Raw genomic sequence first — 26,625 nt, forward strand, 5'->3', positions numbered from 1 at the left:
CAATAACTATGCAAAAACAGAACTTCCTCCTACGCATGCGCAATCATTATTCAGTCAGTAACATTTTCGTTGTAGATCAAGAACACAATTGCTACCTCGGTAATGAAAAAATTATAATATCATGCATTTGTGCTTATAAATCATATAATTTTAATTGATAATAATTTTAAAAATAATAATAATCTATTTATTTAACAATATATAAAATATTATTTCGTTTCTAGTTAAATATTAATTAATATTAAGCTGTTATAAACATATTTTTGCACATATTTTTAAAGCATGTATGTTATATATGTTAAACTATTATTTACAGTCAAGTGAGCAATCTGTGGAGCAATTTAGAATGCATTTATGTTGGTACAGAGCAGGCAAGCCAGATTTTGCCACCTAGATTCTGATTGGGAGGAGTGGGAGAAAGTAGCATGGTGGGGACTGACCCACTCCTTTACGCATTGTGCGTTGAAGGCATGGAGTGGAACAGCTCGCGCTGTACCGTGTGTTTGAAATGAATCAATCGAGGTTCATTATTTGTAATACGGCTAAATCATTAAATGCATGAAAAACAAAATGAAAGACTAATTCAATTAACTCGCGTTATTTTAGTATTTTATTTCTTTTTTTATAAATGATACGCCGCAGGTATTCTCGATGTTTTGGGAATTAAAAAAGACAATCCGGCATGGCAATACAAAAAGAGTCTTACCGATCGCTCAGAGAGACAATCGCTCATAATCAAACGAGAAATGCATAGTTGCACGATAAAAATTCAATATTTTTATATTTTTAATTTAATTAGAGATTAATTAATTATAAATTCAACATTTTTAATTCAATTATATAAGTTTATGATATTTTTACTTTTTTTTTCTTATATACTTTTGTAAGGGACAATTTCTTATGCATGTCACAATTTGTAAATACTATTTATAAATAATAGGATTTCTTGTATACTTGTATAAGTAATAATTATTACTACGTATCATTTATAAAACGAGAAATAAAATACTAAAATAACGTGAGTTAATAATTGAATCGATCTTTTATATTCTTTTTTATGCATTTAGTGATTAAACCGTGTAACAAATAATGAACTTTGATTGATTCATTTCGGACACATGGTACACTGCAAACACATGGTACACTCCACTCCAATGTCTTCAGTGCACGATACGTGAAAGAGTGGGACGGTCCCCACCGTACTACCTTCTCCCATTCTTCCCAGTCAGATACTAGGTGGTATAATCTGATTTGCTTGACACCGAATAATGTGTAAAGTTGGCAACATTAAAAAATATAATCTTGTGACCTCGTTGGAAAGAGATTATCTTAACTTATTAAATACTTATATTACGACGTCTAGTAGGATTGCTTCATTATATTTAACATTTTTAAAATGTTATAAAATTATAAAAAATTTAATGTATACTGATTTTTTGAATTTGATATTATCTTAATTATAGCATTATCAGTTGCACAAGTACTTATTTGGTACAATATACTTATTTGGTACAAATAGTTATTTGTATAAAAATAATTGTATAAAATTATGGATTCAATAAAATTTGGAATATTGATTGGCAAGTATTTCTTACTTTACAATAAGTACATGAAAATTTAATTTTGTATCGTATAATTAAGCTGTTACAGTTATAAACAGTTTTAACTAAATGTTATTAAATTATTCACTTTTAAAATAAAAATAATTCCTATTTGTTACTATTGGACATTAAAATTATTTATTTTATGTTATTATAAATTATGTATAGTTCATTTAATTTATAATACTTTCATTTATCCATTATTGGTTATATATATATGATTTCTCTTGGTAGTTAGTGACAGTTGTGCCTTATACAATGCCGAAGATAAAAGTGGACCTGAAATAGAAGATTGTATTAATAATGATAAAACTGAAATTGGAAAGATTCTTAAAGGCAATGTGTATTGTAAAAATATTGTGCCCGATGATGTACACAAAATAAAGGTAAGTATTTGCTATAAGATTGTCAATTTATAAACATATGTTATATTTTTACACTATTTAAAGAGAGTTAGGAAAATATTAATGTTTTGTGTATATTTATCATACATAGAAAAATTTAAAATCTTGGAGTGACAGTAGAGAAGTAGATGTTATTTTAACAATTGGTGGCACAGGATTTTCTAAAAGAGATGTCACTCCTGAAGCAACAAAACAAGTTATTCAAAAAGAAGCCCCTGGTATGACTATTGCAATGTTAACTTCAAGTTTAAAAATTACTCCAATGGCTATGCTCTCCAGGTACTTTGTATTAAAAATTCCATGTACCACTATAATTTATATAGAAATTATAATTTCTTATTAATGATCTTGTAATGAATATCACTAAGAGCTGTATGTGGCATACGAGATAAAACATTAATTATTAATTTACCTGGATCACCAAAAGCAGCAAAGGAATGTCTAAGTGTTATCGCACCCGCTATAACACATGCAGTTGATTTAGTTAGAGATAATAAACAAAAAATAAAGGGTGTGCATGAAAATATACAAAATAATTCTGCTGTAGATGATTCTTTACAAACATGTCAACACAAAACTTCAGTAAGTTCAATTTTTTATATTCTTTTTGTAATTTTTCATATTGAAAAAATATGTAAACAAAATTTTGATAGTTGTATTTAGGAAATATAGTTGATCGTTATAGAGAATCACCATATCCAATGATTTCTGTGGAAGAAGCTTTACAAATTATACATAAATGCACAGAAACACTAAAACCCAAATCAGTAGTTATAGAAAAGAGTTATGGTAGAATATTGGATTGTGATGTATATTCTAAGTATGATTTACCACCATTTAGAGCATCTATTAAAGATGGTTATGCAATCTTAGCAAGTGATGGAAAAGGCAGCAGAAAAGTTTTAAGTGGAATAAAAGCTGGAGACATTGTAAGTAATATTATTATATATTATTATTTATTACAAATTTCTAAATTTAGATATGAATTTATAGGCTACTGCAATTAAACTTCAGCCTGGTACATGTGTAAGAGTAAATACAGGTGCTCCAATTCCAGATGGTAACTTTACATACTTAAAAGAGTATATGTTTCATATTAATTAAAGTAATTTTCATGTTTATTACTTTTACACTATAGATGCAACAGCAGTTATACAAGTTGAAGATACTAAACTATTAAAAGGAACTTCTGATAATACAGAGGAAGAAGAAATTGAAATTATGACAGAAATAAAACATGGACAAGACATTAGGTAATTTGTTTTCTATAATATTATAGTATTTAAGGGAGAAAAAAACATAATAGTTTTAGTTTTTAATTATTTTAAGACCTATTGGCTGTGACATTAAGAAAGGAGAATTAATTTTAAAGGCGGGAACAAAACTTGGAGCAATAGAATTAGGTCTTCTCTCAGCATGTGGTTACACAGAAGTATCAGTTATTGATTTTCCCAAGGTTGGTGTTTTATCTACTGGAGATGAATTACAATATCCTGGAACATTGTTAATGCCAGGACACATATATGATAGTAATAAAATTACTTTATTATCAATATTAAAAGAAAATGGCTTTGATTCTATGGACATGGGTATTGCACAAGATGAGTAAGCTTACTTATTGGTAATTTCAAAAATATAAAACATAGTTCTTAACAAATTAAATTTAATTTCTACATTATATAGAGAGGCAATTATGATAAACAAGATTGAGCATGCTTTGAAGCAAGTTGATGTACTTATTACATCAGGTTCTGTATCAATGGGTGACAGAGATATGTTGAAACCTATTCTGCAACATCATTTTGATGCTACAATACATTTTGGTAACACTAATATAAAAATCGCGCAACTGTGCTTACAGAACATTCATAAAAAAAAATATTCATAAAATAATAAATATATGTGTAGGTCGTGTGAACATGAAACCTGGAAAACCAACTACTTTTGCAACATGTTTGTATCAAAACAGAACAAAATATTTGTTGTGCTTACCAGGTAATCCAGTTTCTGCAACTGTCACTATGCATTTATTTGTATTACCTCTATTAAAGCTATTGTGTAAGGACTCTTCCACACCTACTATTGTGAAAACCAAAGTATGTAATATCTTTATTTAGCATGAATTGTTAAGTTACAGTATTTATAAAGTGTATTTTAATGGCAGTTAATGGCATCTTATAATTTGGATCCACGTCCGGAATATGCAAGAGCAATTTTACAATGGAACAATACAGATATTTTGCCTCTGGCTTACAGTACTGGAAATCAAATTAGTAGTAAATTACTTAGTTGTAAAAATGCAAATGCATTATTAATATTACCAGGACGTACTGCAGAAACATCTGAATTACACCAAGGAGATATAGTACAAGCAATGTTATTGGGATTAACAAATTGCGCATAATCAAGTGAAAAGGATACCAGTTGAAATGAAACATTAATGCATTAAACAAATGACATTATTATAAACATTCTATGATTTGATATTTTTTTATTAATGAAACTGAAATGTATTTATAAATAATGTACAATAACTTATTTTTATACAGTTTATAATTATGTTTCTACATTAGAACATTTTTTAAATTAGATTATTTGAAGAAATAAATTTGAATAAATTGTGGTAAATAAATCGTGTTTCAAATGATATGATTTACATTATAAAATATAATATAGGATTGCAAAGGAAGAACTGTTTATCATTATTGATTCGTTTCATCCAATGATTTATTATATTATTATGACTATACTGGCATACACAAACTTGTCCTTTCCCTTTTGTTCTGCTTTATTAGTTTAAATCCTTTCTCTGTGTTTCATTTTGATTTTAATTTCGGAACAAGAAGTGATGGAAATCTTTATTCGCCTAGCGGCAGAGAAGTAATTCCATCTAGCGGATATCTTAGAGAGAACTAAAGAGAAAATCTGTTATTTGGTAACGTATAAGAGGAGGAGTGGGGGAGCGGCGCGAGGAAGAAAATGGCCGACAAGGCAACGGTAAAAGGGCAGGGACGTCGAGTGAGATACGTGATTTGGGAGAACGAAATGTGAAATCCGTGTTAGACTTTACGAACGTAGACGGAAAGCATTAGTAAAACAATCGCGTTATTGCTTTTCTTGGTGGTGCGTTTAAGCGAAAAATCATCAGACTAGTCAACTGCATTGGTGTATTAATTTATCGTTTAAAAAAGCGTTCGCGGGCCGTGTGTAGGAACAAAAGGGCTCGCTAGAGGTAAACATAAATTATGCATCACTTTACATTTTCCTCTTATCGCTCGATCATATTTGTATCTTGAACGTATAAATTACTTTATTGAGTATATGTAGTTCGTGACTTTCGTAATAGAGAATGAGTCTGGCAGAATTTCGTACGTGACAAATTCATCGATCAGTAGACTAAGTTTATGTTAGCCACTTGTGGCCATCTACGGATACATTTAAAAGGTATCCTGGTGTCCTTGTCCTTTTAATTTCTCTATCTATGACGTGAACTCAGTACCTTTTGTGAAAATTCGTTTTCTCCAAAATATTATGATAATCTAATATGAAGTCTTAAATAACGAATTTCTGTAATCTATGTTAAATGATGGAAGCAAAGATATTTAAAGGGATCGATTTGTCAACAAGTCGATGAAAGTGCGCGCACCCAACACTCTCGATCGAAATTCTTTTTCATTTATTCTTTTTTATAGCATACAGACATGTGATTTATTAAAAAGAGAATATAATAATAATTTCGTTTCATTTACGTTTTGAGTGTTCGTTATTATATTTTATTCTAAATAACAATAAAAAGCACCAATGTCAGTTGGTCGTCACCTTGGTATTTTCTCGGAAAGAGGATAATAAATTACGAATTACTTTATTGTTACAAAAATGTTCAATACTTAAAACAGATTTTTTTATTACTATGATGAAAATATTAATCTCAAGAAACCAGTTTATTTTATATTTATACGTTGTATGTTGTTTTTCTATAACTATTTAATAATATTATATTTTCTTATATTATTTGCAGATACAGTCAATTTCAACAGAAGTTACAATAACTATTACATTTTATAATGGCAGTTAGGTAGTTTTGAGTTTTTGCTCAGGGCTTTCATGAACTTTGAGCATATTTCTGTCAAACTGAAAATGTAAAGGAAACAATCATAATGAAGCCACAGAAAAAGGCAATGGTTGCTCGGAAGGCAACCAAAATGCCAACAATTACTAAAAAACGTCGTTCATTCTTAGAGAAAGCTATATCTGATGTGAGGAAAGAGAAGAAACCTAAGAAGCTTGAGATGTTAGACGATGCAAAAAGGAAGATAGAAAGTGATAAAAAAAAATCAGAAAAAGGGGAAGAAAGAAAAAAGGTAGAAGAAAAGAAAAAAAATGAAGAAAAACGGAAAGAAAAATTTGAGAAGCTGGATGAAAAGAAGAAACATATAAAAGATCATGAACGAAAGTGGGAGAAAGTGGAAGAAAAGAAATTAGATAAAACGGATGAAAAAATCACTGATGAGTGTACTTATGATATTACAGAAAAAAAGAAAGTACAAAAAATAGAAGATAAAACGAAGTCTGAAAAGCAATTTATAGAAAACAAGAAAAAAGTTGAAAAAATGGAAGATAAAAAGAAAAGTGGGAAACTTGATGATGAGAATTTAGATGATCAAACGCATCTCTCAAATGTTACAGAAGAGAATGATTTAGATGAAGAAAAGTTAGATATTGTTTGTTGCATTGATAAGAAGAAATACAAAGACGAAAAGAAGAAGGATGTAAAATTTCTGAAGCCAGACATCAAAGAAAACATCAAGATTCCTGTGATAAAAGACAAAAAATCAGAACGTAAAAAGCTTCTTAAAAAAGGTACAATAAATAGTAAAAGTTCTTTAACACGAACTAAGAAAAATTCTAAGACAGCATCAATACAAAAGAAAGGTATTTCTAGGAAAACTGTTTTAGCAAAAAAATCACATTTATCAGTAGTTAAGAAACTGGTGGACAAAAATATTAAGCAAAACAAGTTGATAAGAGATGAGGAAACACAAATAAGTGATGAAGATGAAGCATTGAAAAAAGTAAAAAAGAAAAATGTTAATATTTCTAAAAATAAAGTTATGCAAGAGAAAAAACCAAAGTTAAGGAAGCATATGAAGGCTAAGTTGCCTTCGAAAAATAATAAAATAAGCAGTACATTAAAAAAAGATGATAAACTTAAAACACTGGTAGAGAAGGTTATACCTAAAAAGAAAATGGATTCAAAAGAGACAGAAAAATCATTGAACGAACATAAAAGGATTACAAGTAAAGATGAAGTAAATGTGGAAACAGAAACAAATAATGTAAAAAGTGAGGTAGAGGAAGATAAAGATGTTGATAAAAATGGCAAAGAAGAATCATTATTATCGAAATTACAGGATATTAAAAAATCTGTTAAAAGTAGTTCAAAAATTGGGAAAAGAATAATAAAAAAGAAGACCGTAAAAGTACAAATGGAGAGCACCAATCAAATATTTTCTTCTTCTGAAGAAATGTCTTCTGTAGAATCTGGTAAACAGATCAAAATTTGCGAAGATAGTCCAAATGACAGTGTTTCTTCTAAACAAGAACATGTTGATAGTGAAAATACAGTTGACACAAATTTGAAAGATGAAGTAATTAATGGTGACAACTCAAGTGGTAATGCTTTATCGTCAAATTCAGAAAATGAAAGTGATGATGAAACAAAGAAAAATAAACAAAAGGAAATTAAGAAAAAAGAGAGAGCCAGTTCACCATCTGATGAACGTGTTCGACGAATGAGATTATTTGGTTTTTGGAGTGGGCCAAAACGACACAGGGTGGCTTCCTTAAATGCATTGGCTAAGGTTCATTGCTTATATGAAAATGAAACTGGTGGTGTGTATCTTGGTGGTTTTTGTAAACCAAAACCCGAAAAGGAGAAACAGAAGAAAGCTAAAGAAGATAAAGAAGAACATGTTCGAAAGGAAAAGGAAAAGAAAATCGAAAATAAAGGAGAGGAAAGTATTCCAAAACGAAAACTTAGAAATGTGCCAGGGTTACGTGGAAAGCATTGGGATATGATAGAAAGTTCTTCATCTTCGTCTTCTTCTGATGATGATTGTGAACGTGAGAAAAATATGGAATATAATAAGAAGAAAATAATTAAACGAAGGAAGAAAAATGAAGAAGTAATGGATTTAAAAGATATGGTAGTTTGCAAAAGAATGGCAAGTCTCAATGCAACTGCAATTCTGGCTGCTTCTTACTCAGATGAAAAAAATCGTTGTGGCAGTTCTGACTCATCTAGTGAATCAGAGGTGGAGATTATTAAGAAACGAAAACAAAATGATTCTGATGTTGAGAAACGAAAATCGAGAAAAGACTCAGAACAGGATGAAGTTCTAAAACCGTCTAATAAACTTCTGATTGTGAATCAAGATACAGATGTTACTATTACTGGTACTACAATAAGTTGTATTAGTTTTACACCTACCTTACCATATGTTTATGATCTATTAAAATAGGAATTTTGTTTTAAGGTGTTTATGTTAATCAAACTCGATCAACTCATCATGAAGGGTTTTGTAGCATTGCTGGTATGCAGTACAGAATAAGTTCAACCAGTCATACCCAGACTGCAGCTACTGCAGTTGCTACTGAACTTCATGATCAGGTTAGTTTTTCTTATCAATGTAAAAGAACTAATTTTACAAAATATTTATTAGTATCAAATTGACACATATATATTTTTCTATAATAGCAAAAGTTGGAACAGCCTTGCAAATCATATACACCATTAGGTGCATTATCATCAATGCAACCACCAGGTAGCCAAAGTAATCATCCTAACATGTCACCTCGAAGACATTCTGCATTCTCAGCCCCGCATCAACATGGTAAGTTAAAAACAACATGCAATGTAAAAATAAAATATAATAAAAATAAAAGATATAAAAAGAAAATAGTATTTATAGTATGTGAACATATTTCCAGAAGTATGTTGACATACAAAAATTGAACATATAAAGATAAAAAGCAATGAAGGTGTTCATTAGAGGTTTACAATAGTACATATATTTTTAGACAAAAAGAAAAATGTTTCTAAATGTATGTTATTATTTTTTCTTTATACAAAAAGAAAGAACATAATGAGGTACGGTCAACAATATTGTATGATAGATCTCAAAAATACCTTATTTGACAAATTTGCAAATTAAAACAAGATTATTTATGTTTTCTTAAATAACATTTATTTTTAGTTAAAGTTCTTTTTTTTAGCAAATTCAAATAATTGAAATTCTTCTCTTTGGTCTTCTTCAAACACTATGTGTTCAATGTTTCTAGAGATATATCTATTTATATGTTAAAATGTAATAACTTGCATATAAGAATATAAAATATATCTTAATTTCTTCTTACTAGGGTATTATCAGCCGGCTGGACCACTGATACAGCACCCACCAACCTTACCACCCATTAAAGGGCCTCCACCAGAACCAACTCCGACACCCCCTCAAAATTCTGAAGGCTCAGATGATTTAGTTGCAACTTCAACAACTTCTGGAGGAACTAGTAGTACAGGTACAAAAAAATTATTGCAAATACAAATTTTAAAGTTGTTCTTAGTGTCTAACAACATTTATGTGCATGAATACATTCATCATGGGCAATACATAAAACATCCTTGTTTATAAAGTACATTTCCAAACAAAAAATAGTACACATGTACTATATTTAGTTTGTTAACTGTACATTGAATGTTTCCTAATTGTAACGAATAATACGTATATATTGACATTATATTAAAAGAAAGAATAACAAACATTAAATGATAAGTACATAGGTGAAAAGTGTGTATTGATTTGGGTTAGAATTGGTTTACAGTGATAAATTAGACATTAGAGTTATTCAATGTAGAACAAATAATACTAGATATTTGAATTACTGGACAAAATTTATTTTCTATCAAGATAAAGTTGTTCCAATTGAAGAAGTTCCAAAAACGTATGACTTATAGGAAAATATTTTCTTTGTCCTATGTATTGCATGCTTTTTAGATTTACATATAATAGAAAATTGTTAAGAAGAACCTACATAAGTGTATTTAAACGAAAAATTAATCTGAAATTTACATCAATTACAATACTGCATTACAACAAAATAGAAAAAAAAATAAACACAAAAGTAAAGTAATAGAAAATAAAGGCGGTCCTACACGTTATTACAAATAAATTACTTCATGTTGTATTGACTACTCTGAGCTAAACATTTATGTATATTTTTAGTATGCTATGAATTTGCACTTGCCATTTAGTAGCTTATTTTGACGTACGCAAAAATTATATAGCACGGAAAGGTAGTTGCGCGTCTCCGTCAGATATAAACTAGTAAGTAAGAATATGTTCGCGAGTATTTCTCGTTGATCCGTGATCGGAGGGCCTTGGTTATAGTTTCAGTATCAATATCGGACAGAAGACTTTCAAATATTTGTTGTTTGTACGTGCTTCCAACAAAGATAATGTAACTTGGGACACGTTTGCGAATGGTCGGTAACATTCATCAATATTTTCTGCAATCATATTCTATTGTTATATTTATATATTGTTCGTTACAATTAAGAAATATTTTAATTAAAATCGTAGCCTTGTCTGTAATAGTAAAATTTTTAAGCGATTTTAATTTAGACGTATAGTTTTTATAGGGTACATTGTCTCTATTTGTTTCTTTGATAATTCCAGCTTCTCTTAAAATTGACTAAGCGAATTTTGATTAAACCATCATTTTCCTATTTCGTATATATCAAACCTTTTTGTTCTATACAAATTTTCAGTAGAATCAATTACATTCAAGGTAAAACAAAACGTGCTTTCGTTTAAATGTTCTTGGCGTATCGCGAGAAAGAGGCTGAAAAATTATAATTAAACTTGCAACACATCTATGGTATAGCTCAACTCAAAATACAAATTTTATAACATTGCAAGATTTTTATAAGGAGACAGTTGTGGAGATCTGTCGAAAATGACTGTGTATATATACCTATATATATACACATAAAATATTATTTACGTAGTTTTTGTATAGTCCAAAAAACTTGTTCAATTATAACTATAATTTATTAAGTACAAACGAGGAATTTTACCAGGGATGAAAGAAATTTCTATAGCTACGAATCATCTCCATTATCATTTATTAGTGGCCGCTAGCCGTGGAATTAAAAACTCACTGAGTGAGCTTCAAAATAATACTGCATGTATATCAGTGTGGCAACCACTAATTTAAGTTAAAATCTTTTATATTTATCATTGTATCGTTTTTAAGGTTTTCTCAATGAAAATACCTTAGAGCATAATTTTATTCGGACAATTTTTAATTATACATATATACTTGAAAGTTTTTAAAAATTTACTTGAATAAATTATAATTAGAAATAGTCCAAATGAATGCTGTTTAGACTACTTTTCATTGGAAAAAATTCTTCAGTTGAGTAATATTATTCTGATCAAGATATAATAACAAATATAAGAAATTTTAATTCATATTAGTTTTTACATATCAATACGCGTTTGGCATCGTTTTGAAGTTACGGTGCACACTTGCTGTTGGTCTACCTCGCTCATTTATCGGTGTTGTATTCTATTGTTTACCCTCTCCTAGCGGTTCGAATGAATTTGATCAGTTGCGAGAAAAAATTCTCTACCGTCACTCGGTAGAGGCTTAGATCACTAACGAACAACATGTGATCTGTAATGTCCTAAAATTGAAAACCTAATATTCCATATGACCAACAATAAATGCAATATTAAATACTGATGTATATATATTAGTAAAACAAATTTAATTTATTGGGTAAAATTTGTTATTTTCGATAATAAAACTTTTTTTTAATTTGATTTACTTTCCATTAGTAATACTTTTAATATATGTTTACATAGGTATACCACATATGTACATACATATTTCTTTTTATCAGAAAAAATTAAATATGTAGTTGCTGTTTAATCAATGAGATACTTGGTACTGTTTCTGATCAACAAACTTTTCAATATTGGGAGGTACATTTGAAATTACAACTCTAATACAATTATTCAGTCGTTCAACGATAATTTTTTACAATTTTTATTTTCGAATATAGTTAATCACACTGATAAGTATTATCAAACAAATTTGTTATTTACGTGGAATGGGAAGCCAACTTATTTCGTAGTTTGATTAATTATTTCTATTTGGAATTTTTCAGTAATTTTTTCGGTGTCTCTATTGAAGGGTGATGAGAAAATATAAAAATCAGTTTCATTTTTGAGTAAGTTTTTGAATTGCAAACTGAATTCTTTTTGAAGTCTTCTTATTGTCTGTGTATACTTTTTCGTTTCAGGTGGATTTTCTTTTCTCAAAATTGGTAAATGAGCCGTACTATTCGATTCCAAATTTTTACTTTATTTGCACATACTTTTATTTTGTTGAACATTTCTTTAAAAATTTTGTTCCGTCCTTGAAGATTTACATTCAGTTTGTTCAAATGTTGAGCAATATTGACGCAAGATGCAAAGTCGTACAGCCAGTGTTTGTGATTAAATTCAGAAAAGGAGTTGCGTGTTATCTCTAAAAATAATTAAATTTCACTTTTTAAATCGTACACACGGTTAAGTATTGTGCCGTGACTTAGCCTTCAAACCTTGCCCCTAAAAAAAGATATCGCCATATTTGCTTTACGTATTCCTCAAAAGTTCCTTAAATTCATGATGATTCGGTCCTTAAGATGTACTAAAATTTATAATTTTAACAATTTATGGAGTAAAGTGCACTGAGAAATAATTATTTTGCGTCTTGATAATTGTATGGATAATAATCCTGATCAACTATTCATACTAAATATGGCTTGAGCTCCATCTGTTGTTATTCCGACGATTTTTTTTATTGGAACGTTTAATTGATTAAGAATCCTTTCTTAATGTCGAAATTAGAATGATTCCTGTCAAATAGATAGCAAGTGCCGTATTATTATTGTTACAACTTTCATTCAAAGCCAAAAAAATCCACTTTAATTTGGAAATACGTCCCTGCAAATTTATTTTAATACTTTGTGAAAGATTCTGCGATTGTGAATCGAGATAAGCTAATTTTCGTAATCATATTTTTCTTCATTAGGAAAAGCAACATCTGTTGTTCCATTTTTTCTTCATTTGAATTTTTAGGTATTGGTCGTAAATATGGAAAATGTTCATTCAAAAATTCAGATGGGATGGAAAGTTTATTCAAATAGGATTCAAAATTTAAGTACCACATTATAGCCAATACATGGGCACAATAACCTATAGTTATTCCATGTTGACATTGAGAGACACTTTGATCTTAATAGAATAAATATTGAATGCATTTTCTGTGCACAATGTGTTGATTGTGTAATTTATTTTTAATTAAAAGAGAAGATTCGCATTATACGATTTAGCAAGATTTAATCGATATGTACCAATAAAATCTTTCAGGTAATGTCCAAGCTGAGAAATCGTTAAATTCATTCTTGTTCGTTTGCTCTGATCCACTCGCTATTGAGTTTGCACACTTGATTCGACACTTAACAAACTCACGTACATACATGTCTAACATGTTTCGTTTCTATCGCATACACACGTGCGCACACACTTGCATTCAGCTCGTACAATAATTTGTTTAAGTTTTGAAGGAATTCGTATCAATAAGTTTATTTAGAAATAAAGAAATTACTTTCATGGTTAGATACGAGTTAAGTACGATTGCTCCGTGGGAATTACACCGTTTGTTTCGACTTCTTGTCGTTTGTTTTTGCTTATTTTCCTTTGTATCGTCGCGAAAAAGTATTTTTCAAGTAACCGCTAAGATTCGAGCCTTGTTACCTGTTTCGTATTAACAATAGATCGAGTTTTTAATTAAAATTTATCAGATTTTCGGCGAGCTGAAGGTAAGTAGTTGGAGGATCTTAAACGAACTGAAAATCGATAATTTTATTGAAATGTTATAGTTTGTGTTTAATAATGAAACGAGCTTTACAGAGCTCAAACATTTTCTTATTCGAATAGGTACAACTACTTTCTATTACCATATTTACTCAATAATGATGTAATAACGTGTTAGAGAACTTCTTCCCCGACAGTTCTAAAAGTACCATGTGATTCATCATAGTCCTCTTACCAAAAGGCAATACCATCTTTCCCCACTTCGCGATTACAATAGATTCTTTATGAACAAAGTTTCTATCTTTAGCGATACGACGTCGTGTCGTGTGCTATACTCTAAACATACTCTCTTCAGCGTGCAATCAGTCTTACCGTACTCGATAACCGAACGAAAGACCAACGTAGTCATCAGTCGTCGCCAGCAACGTTGAGACTGTTTAGTCTCGATCACCCTCTTTCAAGACTAAATACAACCTGGGATCCTATTATAAATTTATCGATGACAGGCTATCGTCTGACTATCTAGTCACCTGATCATCTGACCATCAGACCTCGACTCTTCTCAAAAACACTGGTTGTCGTCAGCAAACACTTATCGTTAGCATTGCGATGAAATATCAATGCAATAAATGTGTTCAATCATAGATTCAAAATGTAGGAAATCAAAAATTTAGAATGAAAATCGTCGTTTTAACAACAGATGTGAAAAAACGTTCAATGTTCTCTCAGTAAGAATTTTGTAACGTCATGAGGTTTATAGGTATTTTATATCGGGCTACTCTACAGATGCAGTCTCAATCGTGCCTTCATACAGTGCGGACGTGTTTACATACGGTTCTTGTAAGTGTATCGTTGATGATTATACAATAATTTCTATCACACTTCGGTGCAGCAGTACGATAATTAACCCGCCTCATCGAGAACGTGAAAATATCCGCGGATAATTATTTACACGTGCAAAGTTTATTGCACGACCAAATACTAGTATTAAAAATCGCGAGTACTAAAAAAAGGCTACGCCGTACAAGATTTTTTGAGCTCCAAGACAAGCCAACCGACTAATTGTCCGATAAAAATTTAAACAAACGAAAGAAATTAATTATTTCCATCATAGTGGAACGTAACGAAAGCAAAGGAAACAGATTTTGAAACTTTAATTTTAATCAAGAGTAACAGGAACAATAAATAAAAAAATGAAAAGATATCATCGGAAGATGTATTTAGTATAAATTGGGAGTAAAAATAGAAGCAATACAGCTCCTTTCAAAATAAGAAGCTACGCCAAAGCGAATAAAGAAACGTATAAAAAACTGGAATATTGACAATCAGAAGAAGAAGCATCAGAAAAAAAGAGCTGCTCAAACAGTCAATTAAAGCCACTGAACTTATAACAAAAATGATAATGGAACAAAATATGATTTTCAAGCAACAAATGCAACAGATACCACGATATAACATCTATCGAACGCGCTCTAAAACAATAACAATGGATGCACAACTTAAGATAGCAGTTTGGAATAGTATTTTACGAATTGAAACTGTATAAAAATTTCTTAATGTACTATTTATGATATAAAACAACTGCTTGGTAAAGCTCGTGGTGGAACTGCAACAACAACAACATTGAATTTCTATAAATGTGTTTCAAATTTAATTTCGGTTGCTCTAATTGTTTTCTTATGAAGCGGTAATAACACTCAGATAAAGGCACGTTTTGTTCCTATTTCGATCGCAATTGATTCAACTGAAAATTTGTATACAATAAAGAAGTTTTTAAATTTAATTTATAATAATTTTTATCGTGGATGTTTTTATTCTAAGAGCAAGAATAAGCAAAGTAGCATACATAGCTTATTTAAAAAATTAATCAAAATTGGTTGGTAGATTTTGAGTTAACCCGGAACAAACAGACAGATAAGAAAAATTTTGAATCTAAAAGTGACTAATTTGATCCAGGTACCTTATAATGTGTAATAACTTGTAATTTTGGTCTGTCCTGGAAGAAAGTTTTTATTATTCCACATTGTACTTTGTATAATAGTATAAAAAATTAGAAAATTACAAATAATTGTACATAAAATGTATACTATGTTTGGCGTTCGCCATTCGAGAACGCTACTACGATAATTTTGATCTATCTCTAAATGTTTCACGTTTGAATTATAACTAGCTGTTATAAATTTCTCGAGAAGTGAAATAAGTGATACATCAAACCGAAAATAAATGTCAATGTTTGTGAAAACCAATAAAACCTTTGTTCAATTGTCAAATTGATCCGAATAGTGTACAAGGGTTAATGTGAAAAGCACAGGCGCACGAAAGATGGGAATGAATGAATAAAATAAAAAAGAGTTTGTGAGAAATTAAATCGTCGTGAACGATTAATTTCAGTAATCGATTAACGTTAATCGCGATTCATTCCAATGACTATTTGCAATTTACTCGAATAAAACACTACGCGTTCAGTATAGGCTAACATCACAGGTTATTGGTGGTTCTAATAACTTTATCGCGAAAAAAATCGTTCGCTCTCCTAATCGTTGCGATTATATATCCTTAGGGAGTTTTTCCTTCCACTCAACAATTTCCCTCACCCTTGTCTACTCCTTGCGTCCTTAGAAGCTTCTTTGGGACTACGGTGAGGAAATCGAATGTTTTAGCGACGTAGGGGGATTTTCTTCAACTTTGCTACTCCTGACACCTCGGTTTATGATGCTCGCAATTAGCTATGGCGGCGACAATGTTTGGAAAAATATGTTTCCTCAAAAATAGCTTTCGCTGGCGCGCGAGTCATGAACCGTGCTGTCTTTTATTGCACGGCAGATGTTTATAAGGCTGTACGACCAGCCGCTACAACTACATTTTCAATCGCATCGTTTTACTAATTCATTATACGAGTAGAATCAGTTAATTAATGTCTAATTCTGGCCAGTATTATTCAATAAGCACCTACTTCATACATATATCTGTGTTTCATTTTTTTCGTGAATCTTTTGATATTAATTGCAGACGTATAAAGAACTTTCTCTGAGCGTCTTCAATTGCAAACGATCTTCTTTTTTTTGGTATTGTTTTTGTTGTTGTAGAAGTGTCTTGGTGGAAACAACATTTTACATGTTTACCACTGCTGTAACCCAGATTTAAAGGAAGAAACTTCAAATGTGGAAAATGTGTTTGTAGGGACATAATTATAACTAAGCTCTTCCGTTCCAATTATTTAATTTTTATATAAAATATTTGTCTTTCGTCAAATCTTTGATTTAATGCTCGATTTATTTTAAATCCGTTTATTTTAAAATATTGTTCAACGAGTTTTAAATATTGTCATATTTGCTAAACTGTTCCAAAATTTTGTAAGGTTTTTACAGGCTCAATATCAACAAGTTATACGGAATTTGTTGATACGTATTCATGTATTGAGATCGAAATTTGTTAAAATTCTAGGGTGATTGGGGAAAGTTTTTTTATATTCCTGTGATTGGTATCCAAGAATACATTTAAACATTATATGGATAGAAAGTCAAGTGGCAAAATAGCGTGCACAGTTTTTATTCTCTAATAAGTCTATGCCAGGCAAAGATTTGTTTTGACATTTGTGAAGACTCTCTTTCAAACTTCTATAATTATTTACAGACATTTGAAAACATAAAACGTAGTAAAAATATATACTAATAAATTCTGGAAACATTCTTTTATTGTCCAAAATTAAATGGAATTTTCTAGCGTTTCGAATTTTCACGCAATACCTATTCATATGAAAAATGTGCATTTTTATAAAAATCTCATATTTTACAAAAGTTGAGAGTGATACAGAAATTCTGCCATCGGATTCGTGTTTGGGACGAGAAAATCCGCGGGAATTCAAAATTTAAGTCTATGAAATTCGCGTTGAACAGTGTCCATTAATAAGATACTTTAATTAATAGTCGTTCATTTGTGTTGAGTGCAAGCGAAGGCATGCACATTGCCATGCGATCAAGACTGTGTTAGATAAAACGCAATATTCAACAGAAGTGCATACATATCTAATCTACGGTGACGCATAGATAGTTTGTCGCCTTAGAGGATACATCCTGAAAAAGATTTAGTAACAACTTTCCAGAGGTCAGTGTTCGTTGATTCACTAAAGGGTATAACAGCTCTTTACGATAGGGCTCTCGTTAGTACTCCGTTTCGAGTTTTAGTCTTGTAACCTTCATTGCGTTATCTTCGTAAACTAGCTATCAAAGTAATTAGTATCGTTCAACTGTTGTAATATCTTTAAATGTTTAAATCCAGTGTTGTAGTTAGTAAAACGGGTACAGTGCTGAACCGCAGTACTATTCTTATTTTCTTTAAACGATTATGAATTCTCTCGATATCTGTGCCTTCAACGAAGTGTAGCAATTTACCTGCAACGAATAACAAGAAACAATCTCAGACTAATACAGACGCACTATTGTACTTGACTGTTTGGATAATCGTGGTGAATGTAAATAATTTGTCGCGTTGTTTCTACACGTATTTTTTTCTATTTTGTGTTGTAACGAAGTTCGAATTTCGGTACGTCATTGAATGTGGCATTTCTTCAAATGCTTTTTAACGAGTGTTAAAGATCTTTATACATTAACTTTGCAAATAAGTGGTAACTTTCTGGCTATCCGACCAAGAAATTCTACTATTTTTATTCGCATATGAATTCGAGTTTCCTAAACAGAAAGTTGCAACTCTGATTTTAATTGTTTCGAGGTAATGATATGTTACTATCATTTTAGACTTTCGTGATCGTACCGATCACGATCGATTTTCAACAGTTTCAATTTTTTCTAATCGATTCACTATCTTTCTAACATTTTCGGTAGAAATATTAATCTGTCATGAATGTTTTCATCAGCTCGATTTTTACAAGTTTCTTTGTGATAAATCTGCATAAAAAATAAGTCGTCTCTTTGCATAGCTTTTAATATCGTGATTTGAACGTTTCAAAGGTCGATAGTCCGAGATATTTTAAAAGTACAATTATTTACAGAAAATATGATAGGAAAGTTGTAAGTTAAAAATATTGTACACTAGATCAGGATTTACGAAATGTAAAAAATTCAAACCCTAGATTAAACTCGTAAATGAATGTCGATATTTGTATTGCGCGTGAATAATTTCGCTAAAAAAATATTAATTAACAATCATGGAAAGCGATAAATCGAGATAAATGGATAATGATGCACGTTTTCGCGAAAATATATTTTCAATTACAGTAATGTTTCGTTGTATGATCGGCATTCGGGATTCGGGACAAGCTTACAACGTGTACAGCACGCGGTGCGTTTCCGTAGCCTTTGCATGTTGTCGACAGCGGTGACCGCCAGTCGAGGGAAAGGATAGCGAACGAAAACGAATGAGAAAAAGTGAACGTCAATCGAAGAAAAGGACTGTGAGAAAGAATGAGAGGAAATCAGGAAGAAAGAAGAGTAAATCCGCGAGAATGAGAGCGATTGTGATGTACATAGATTTTTCGTCCGTCTGATAATTTAAAATCTCGGATTGCATGAAACTAGTAAGTTTTAAAGTAAGTTTTGTCAGAAAAGTCTCTCAATATGTTACGAATATATTTCTAAGAATAAAATAGCAAATTTTTAAATATTTCACTTTTTATTCAGTGCTGGACTGAATATATTCGACAAAATAGTGGTTGGTTCGTGTCACTGGTTTCGATGAGGATCGTTCTCTTAGTGGGTGGCGATAGTGATCATATAACGAGTCGAATCTGGCTAGTATGCAACAATGAACATCACTGTATACAATAATATAAAAGTAATTTAAACGAAAAAATAATTTTTATGTTTGTTGTAAAATAATCATTGAGAAAGTTCACGGGTAAAACGAGGAACAACAATATTGTTGCAACATGTTGGCCAATTTTACAGCTTCAAGTGTGTTTAACAGTTGAAGAAAATCTACTTTTATGTTTGTCATATGGTACATAAACATAATATATTATCGAGTTTACGTGGGGTAACTGCAATTATCTTACTTGCAAAATTGAGGATACACACGTAGGTTGGTATTAAAAATTGGCGGGGAAAATAATATAAAGGTAGATATTTAACTCTAAAAGCATAATGTATGTCGTGTCGAGAACAATTGGAAGATGTAATAAAACAAATAAAAACTTGACGTTTCAGAAATAGGATGATGTTTATTAATTTTGAAATTGTTTTTAAGCAGTAGTATTATTATAAAATAGTGTATTTTAGGTAAATTTTCACGTGTACGTTCAATTTAGTTACTGAAAAAAGATAAGTGTACTTTTACATTTTTTGTTAAACACACGCAAATAATACATTTTATTTAATACTTTTTTCATATATATATATGTTTTAGTTTTAAGTTTTAAATGTTTGAGTTTGTGTTCATTTCCCCGTTAATTTTCATTACCAACCTAGGTGTAGATTAATAAACTATTATTAGTAGTAACAAAGAAGCTGTTCCGATTTAAAATTTAAAGTTACCAAGTACATTTAATTAATCCGCATAATATGCCAGAATTAATTTTATTCTAGAAGATCTAGATGTATAATTAATTAAAGAAAAAAAATTGTGATTGTGCATTCTGTAAGAAAATCATCGGCGAATCATCGACGTCACGTGCCAGTTCGACACTGAAATTTCGTAACAAAGGAACTATCGTGTTGTGATTTTGTACGACGATTGATGAAATATTTACATGAATGGCGGTCGATGGGTCTTTTTAGACCCGAATCTTATCCATCGTAATATTTCTGTATTTAGACTTCTAACGTGTAATAATATCGAATTAATTCATTCATTTGTCAAGTGGACAAAATGATTCTAATTATGTCTTAAAAATGTTCGAGTTTTCAAAAAGGAACACACTTTTATTAAACAGAAGCACATCTGCTGCACTCTATTATTTTCGACATTTTGGAATGTTTTTTTTTTTACGCACAAAGTTTTTGGTGTAACATATTTTTGAAAATGTTTATTGTCTTTTCCATGGCACACGGAACATCTTCCTCGTTTTCTCGCGCTACTTGTCGAAGTTGAAATCTCTCGTTGTTCTTCCATTTTTTTCCCGATTGCTTCTATTATTGGTTTTACTGCTGTCTTACAAGATATACCTTCTGATAAATATTGCTCAAGTATTGTGTCAATATTGAGATCGATCAGTTGCATAGTTCAATTTTTCAAAAATTTCATTCTAGCATTTGATTTTATTAGATCTATGAATTTTGTTTTATGTTCCAAATTATGTAGGCATTGTTAGGTCATTATATCCAAAAGATTGCAAAAAAGTGTATTAGACCAATATCGAAAAGCTCGTCTACAGGAATATTCGGTTACCAATTTTTCAAGAATATCAATCCCACACTTGGTTTCGTTATAATATTTAATAATTTCGTGTTTCAAATTTTGTTCTACTTCAAAAATTGTGTGCACATGATGCATCGACGATAATAAGACACATTTTTCTCTCTATGACACGTTAGATACTAATGTTAAATTTTTAGTAAATAAAAAGTCCGATGACATGACACTTCTATTTTTGATCTGTAATAAACATCTTGATAAATTCTTACGATTTTTGGGTACGGTTCCAACTGTAGTTATTCAAGTTTTATTCAAGTAAACCTTCCCTTTTTTTGTTACGTCAGTATCTTGCCATTCAGTATTTTTAACAGATCTGGTCTTTTTTATTAATATAATTTACTATTAGAGAGATATCTCTGTTTCAGAATAAAACAAAAGTACGTTTCTTATTGTTTGAATGTTTTTACTTTTATTTGTCAACTGATTAATTTTTCGGAATATATGTTCCAGTCTTGTTCTCGAATGACAGAAACAAACATATTGCTAGTTCAGTATTTCATTGGTATCATCTACGTTTTCACATTCAGGCACTTCTTATATAGTTTCTCCGCAAAGTAAATCTTTCCTCTTCCTTCCATGATGAAATTTTGAATATCGCTAGATGAATCTTGTTATAAACTATATCTCTGTTTGCTTCTGCTATTTATAGTCTTTGGAATTTTGAAGGATTTCTCGAACTATTATACCGATTTGCATTCATTTTGAAGCAAAAATAACGCAAACAAATTTGTAATAAATTTTACATATATTCGATTTGACTGCAGGCTGAAAACTGACTAATTTCTTTGGATAAACTAGCTGATACTGGTATGGGAAAGTGAAGTGGATACTTTGTATATACAAATCGCGGACCGTACACGTATCGCGTAAATAAAACTCTTATCTACTAACTCGGACGCTTGTTTTTAAAATAGTAATGAAATATAAAGTCAGGAACTACGTAGAAAATATCAGAAACATTAATGTTATAAAAAATAGAGCAAAAGAGCGAATGAAAAATAATTGGTACCTTCACAGTAGTATCTTCTTTTGTTCTAACATCGTATAAGTAAATACTTGTGCCTCTGTTCTCTACATTATAGGGCCTTGCTTATAGGAAATCGTTTATTTAAAAGAGCGATAAGGCGACTAACGAAGCAAATCATCGGTTAAGCGAAAAGATTGATTTATCTATACGAGATATATATAATTCCTTTAATCCGTGAATCCGTTCTATATTTTTTCTTTAGCATGGATTAGTTACCTGTACTAAACATTTTCCCATTAGTACGAAATGTATAATTGTAAATTTAGCAACAGCTGTAAAGTAAAAAGGTTCAACGTGGTAGGTTACACTTAAAAGTAAAAGCTATAAGATCTTTAATAAAAATGAAATAATTGTACATAAGTCTGATTCATTGTACAAAAGAATACGTAGGTACATACATCTTAATCACTATTGTTCTCAGAAACAATGTGCTTTCGATATTTCGAAACTTTTCTCGCCACAGATCGAGAATGGCTTCGTTGCTTGAAATTTCTTGAACTTGTACCATATTGCTGGTTTATTTCTCAAAAAAGTTATAAGAATCTGCTAAAAATTAATTTTCTAATTTATCGGTTGTGCCAGTTCTTCTTTCTCATTTCATTCTAAATTCTGTGCATTATTAATTACTTCAAGGATATGTCGTTTTCATCCATATTGTTAGTCTTCTCTGTGAGCAATGTTTACTATCTGACGAAACTCTGTTTCCAGATTGGACGTACATTTTATTCAAAAACAATTTCAGACCATATTTTTCTCCACCAAACATTCTGTGTAGATGGTTTTAATTTCTCAATTAACAACGCTGAAATTTCAATACTATTTAAAATTGTAAACTTTCCACAATTGAGGAATTGACATATTAAGATTTTATTTAAAATTAATTGAGACGTTGGACGAATGTAATATGATAACGATGTTGAAATTATGCTTTGATCTAAGGGTTGAATGAGCGAGGTACTATTAGACGATGAAAAAAAAAACTTTTATATTCGGATGGATTACATTCTTTGGGTGATGTGAGACGTGATACAACATTAATAAAATTTTGAAATTTATGTTCTTTTTCCGTTTATCTTTCAACAATAAAATCAATTTTTAAACATTTACTTGTAATACAAGTAATTTGATTGACCCAGCAATAAGCTGGTATTGCAGTTTTGATCAATCTTCTTCAAAGCACGAGATTTAAGAAATGGTTAACAATCGGGTTTTGTCATGAAGTCGTCTGATACATTGCAACAAAAGAGTAGAGTTATTCTTTCCTTTGAAATTTTAAACCCGGAGGCTGATTTTTTATTTTTCAATATGTACGTACGATACGGTATTTTTTTATGAATTCATCCGCATTAAATACTTAGTGGCAGTGTATCCACCTTGTTTAACAATTATTAAGAGATCTCCTAGGTGCTTGTAATGAAAATCTTTTTTTCAAATTGTTAAATCACTCTTTATTGGCTCGAAATCGATGTTCAGAGTGTTCTTCAGGAACTGTTTAAGTATTTTTTAATATGTATAAATTTTGGGAGCGTTTTGTTTTATAACATTTCCATCCAAAGGAATATTTTTTCGAGTATAATCTTCTCTCCAGATTATAAAAGATTTCTCCATTTCCTTTATTAAAATATCCAGCGCAAACACTTACCTTTATTTTCTGTTAATTTTGTCTGGTTGTAAGTATGGTTGATTCATTCAAGTTTAAAGTCTTTGCAATAGTCCTTGCGTTTCTGATTTTTTATCATTTTTTAAACGTCCAAAGATCCTGATTTTTTCTTTCGAAGAAATAAATTTTCTTTTCAATTTTGATTTCGTTTCGTTGTTTACAGTTTTGCTAGCCATTGCTGTTAAATTTTTTACACGAAAGAGAGGTTCAATTAAATTTTTCGCTCTACATATTAAACTTATCAGAAATAAAAATTGTACTCCCAGAAGTGTCTTGCCTCGTTTGCATTCTAACGAAGAATGCTAAGTGTTTTCCACAGCACGTTTTTATTCTTTCATGTAGTAAGACAAAAAGTTCACAGTTTATTACATTCACGTATGAATACTGCGTGTTATATAAAACCGTAGACCGTGTTATATAAGGATTAGATACAGGGTTCATAAGTCGCGTTACATCGAAACAATGTTGTACAAATCGTTAAGTTATACGAAAGTTAATTGTATTCGTCAGTAGATTAGGAGTGTGCGGGTACTCAATATTACGGGTAGGTTGATCGTTTCGAGTAGACCGATATGTATTATGTTTCGTGTACGCTGATACGTTCAGACCGATTCGAAAGAAGCCGAAGAAGAGATCAGCGGTAGAGCAGAATTGGGATTCGTACATTATCTCACGTGTTTAATGAAATTATTTCACTGCTATTTAATAATTTACTTAGATTAGGTATTTATACAATTAACGATTACGCAAATTTATATCATGATACAAATTTAATAATATAAATCTGAAACGTAAAGAACTTTTCAAACACGAAGAGAGAAAAATAGATGTTTCAGGCACCGGAACATGTTTTATCGCAGGCGTAAATTTTTATGTAAGAAAACACAATTGCTCAATAAATATCTCGAGGACTCGCCCGAGTTTGCCCGAATTTTTTCGGTAAGGACCGACAATTCCAATATTCGTAATTTCGAGTACTTCACACTCCTGCAGTACGCACGTTCGGCAATGCAAAGCATTGTGAGAAATTTTTGGCTGGAAACGTTACATCTAACAAGTGATATACACTTACACGGTATATACCTCAAATTGTAACACGTGTAATTGAAAATTGATACGGTTTAAGACTTCCAGGCTCTAGGCGTATGCCTGAAACAGTAGCAATTGTAAGAACTCAAGCTCACGATAGTACCAAAGTATCTCTTAAGCCTTTGCAAGAGTAACATATTTTATATTTATATGCATTAATATTGGTACATTTATGAAATTTATACTATGATTTTTTTACGACTTCTTTCAGGAGGTGGATTCTATAGGGCATATTGTCCTCAATATTATGGTACACCGCCGCAGTATCCGGACTTGTGTTATCCACCAGCGTATTCTCATCCGCATGCTCATCCACCGCCTTACTACAAATATGCACCAACATACAGAAGGTAAAATAAATTATAATACCATTGTTGTTCACATAATCGTGATAAGTGAGAATAACAAAGGTTTTTATGTTTTCTTTTAACGTGCCTTAAAAAAGGTATGTTTTCAGGCAGTATTATGGATATCAGGAATCTAGTGGAGGTGGTGGTCCTGGTAGTGGTGCCACTGCAGGTGGTCCAGCAGTTGTTGATTACCAACCACCTCCGCCACCACCTGGTGAATATCCTTTGCCACCTTATTATGGTGGATATCCTCCACCTCCTCCACCACCCCCACCTCCACCTAATCCTGCATACTTGCATTCTCAAGGAAGACCTTTTGTAGATCGTAAGTATTGTAATTATTTACTTATTACTCAATCAATGTTATTATATACTTATTATTCGATCAATGTAATTGTTGCGATAAACAACGATACAAAATTCATTACTGAAACAAACAAATTTTTAAACATATTTTTGGTTCTACGAATAGTAATATACGAATAGTTTTCTTAGAACCAAGAACGTTAGTATAACTCACTGTACATTACAATTATTTTATTACCAATTAAATTGTGTAACATAAACTGCGGGTGAATATTTAATCATTTCTGTTAGATGCAGCCTTCCAGAGTTGCCCATGCCCGATGCAATCTTGTTCAAAAAACGTGGATACTGGGCCCCTTATTGGTAATGGTAAGGGAGCGCCAGTGGTATCGGGGCCCGGTCTGTCATTGCCGCCCAGTGCTTTGGTAGGTCCGCCCTCGCCGGCGAGGGGGCTAGCCGGGCTAGCGCCGCCTCACGGTGCCAATGCCTGGGATACGGATCGCGTCCAACTTAACACTCATCGCAACCTGAATCAGAACCAACCTTCAGGCCCTCCGTCTCATAATCTAGTCGGTGGACATAACCGCCCTCAAAATTCGGATTGCAAGGATAAGGTTTGCATTATAATCTTGAACTTTTTAAATCAAATTATAATATCCCATCGGTTTCATCTTACTCTGCGCTTCCAATGTCCTTAATATAGCCGTGCTTCTAATATTATTATGAAAACAGTGAACTTTTGAAAATTGAGTACTGTAATTAATTTTAGCAATTTGTTGTAACTATATGTCAAATTATTGTAACTATGTGTCTTATACAAATATTCTACACATCAAAATATTAACATTTTAGTAACAATTATTAATCAGAGTTATATCATTGTATATATCAAT

At 31.0% G+C, this 26,625-nt stretch overlaps 2 protein-coding genes across 5 annotated transcripts in view; both read left to right on the forward strand.

The window, feature by feature from the left end:
* The first annotated feature begins 6 nt into the window (after positions 1–6).
* On the forward strand, positions 7–4,690 carry Cin (Molybdenum cofactor synthesis protein cinnamon). The gene is made up of 11 exons (XM_076316651.1): positions 7–99; positions 1,836–1,987; positions 2,097–2,284; positions 2,374–2,587; positions 2,659–2,934; positions 2,999–3,065; positions 3,144–3,258; positions 3,335–3,610; positions 3,689–3,828; positions 3,914–4,101; positions 4,170–4,690. Exons 1-11 carry the CDS (start codon positions 9–11, stop codon positions 4,407–4,409), a joined length of 1,947 nt encoding a protein of 648 aa, XP_076172766.1. The 5' UTR covers positions 7–8; the 3' UTR covers positions 4,410–4,690.
* A 261-nt stretch (positions 4,691–4,951) lies between these two features.
* LOC143149346 (uncharacterized) overlaps positions 4,952–26,625 on the forward strand; it is a 28,617-nt gene continuing 6,943 nt past the window's right edge. Inside the window, exons 1-8 of one of the 4 annotated variants that reach the window (XM_076316644.1) lie at positions 4,952–5,237; positions 6,024–8,461; positions 8,542–8,675; positions 8,763–8,898; positions 9,425–9,583; positions 25,288–25,426; positions 25,522–25,751; positions 26,024–26,346. In XM_076316644.1, coding sequence (XP_076172759.1) covers positions 6,163–8,461; positions 8,542–8,675; positions 8,763–8,898; positions 9,425–9,583; positions 25,288–25,426; positions 25,522–25,751; positions 26,024–26,346 — 3,420 coding nt within the window. In that variant the 5' untranslated portion in view covers positions 4,952–5,237; positions 6,024–6,162. Of the gene's footprint in view, positions 5,238–5,264; positions 5,450–5,480; positions 5,764–6,023; positions 8,462–8,541; positions 8,676–8,762; positions 8,899–9,424; positions 9,584–25,287; positions 25,427–25,521; positions 25,752–26,023; positions 26,347–26,625 lie in introns of those variants that run through there. The other 3 variants (XM_076316647.1, XM_076316645.1, XM_076316646.1) reach the window with 3 other exon arrangements.

This window comes from Ptiloglossa arizonensis, chromosome 7 (assembly GCF_051014685.1).
Source record: "Ptiloglossa arizonensis isolate GNS036 chromosome 7, iyPtiAriz1_principal, whole genome shotgun sequence".
Classification (NCBI taxonomy): Eukaryota; Metazoa; Arthropoda; class Insecta; order Hymenoptera; family Colletidae; genus Ptiloglossa; species Ptiloglossa arizonensis.

Coding starts and splice junctions, on each gene's coding strand:
- Cin (XM_076316651.1), top strand. CDS start 9: ATGCAAAAACAGAACTTCCTCCTACGCATGCGCAATCATTATTCAGTC. Junction 100..1,835: donor AGAACACAATTGCTACCTCG/GTAATGAAAAAA, acceptor TTCTCTTGGTAG/TTAGTGACAGTTGTGCCTTA. Junction 4,102..4,169: donor CTACTATTGTGAAAACCAAA/GTATGTAATATC, acceptor TTTTAATGGCAG/TTAATGGCATCTTATAATTT.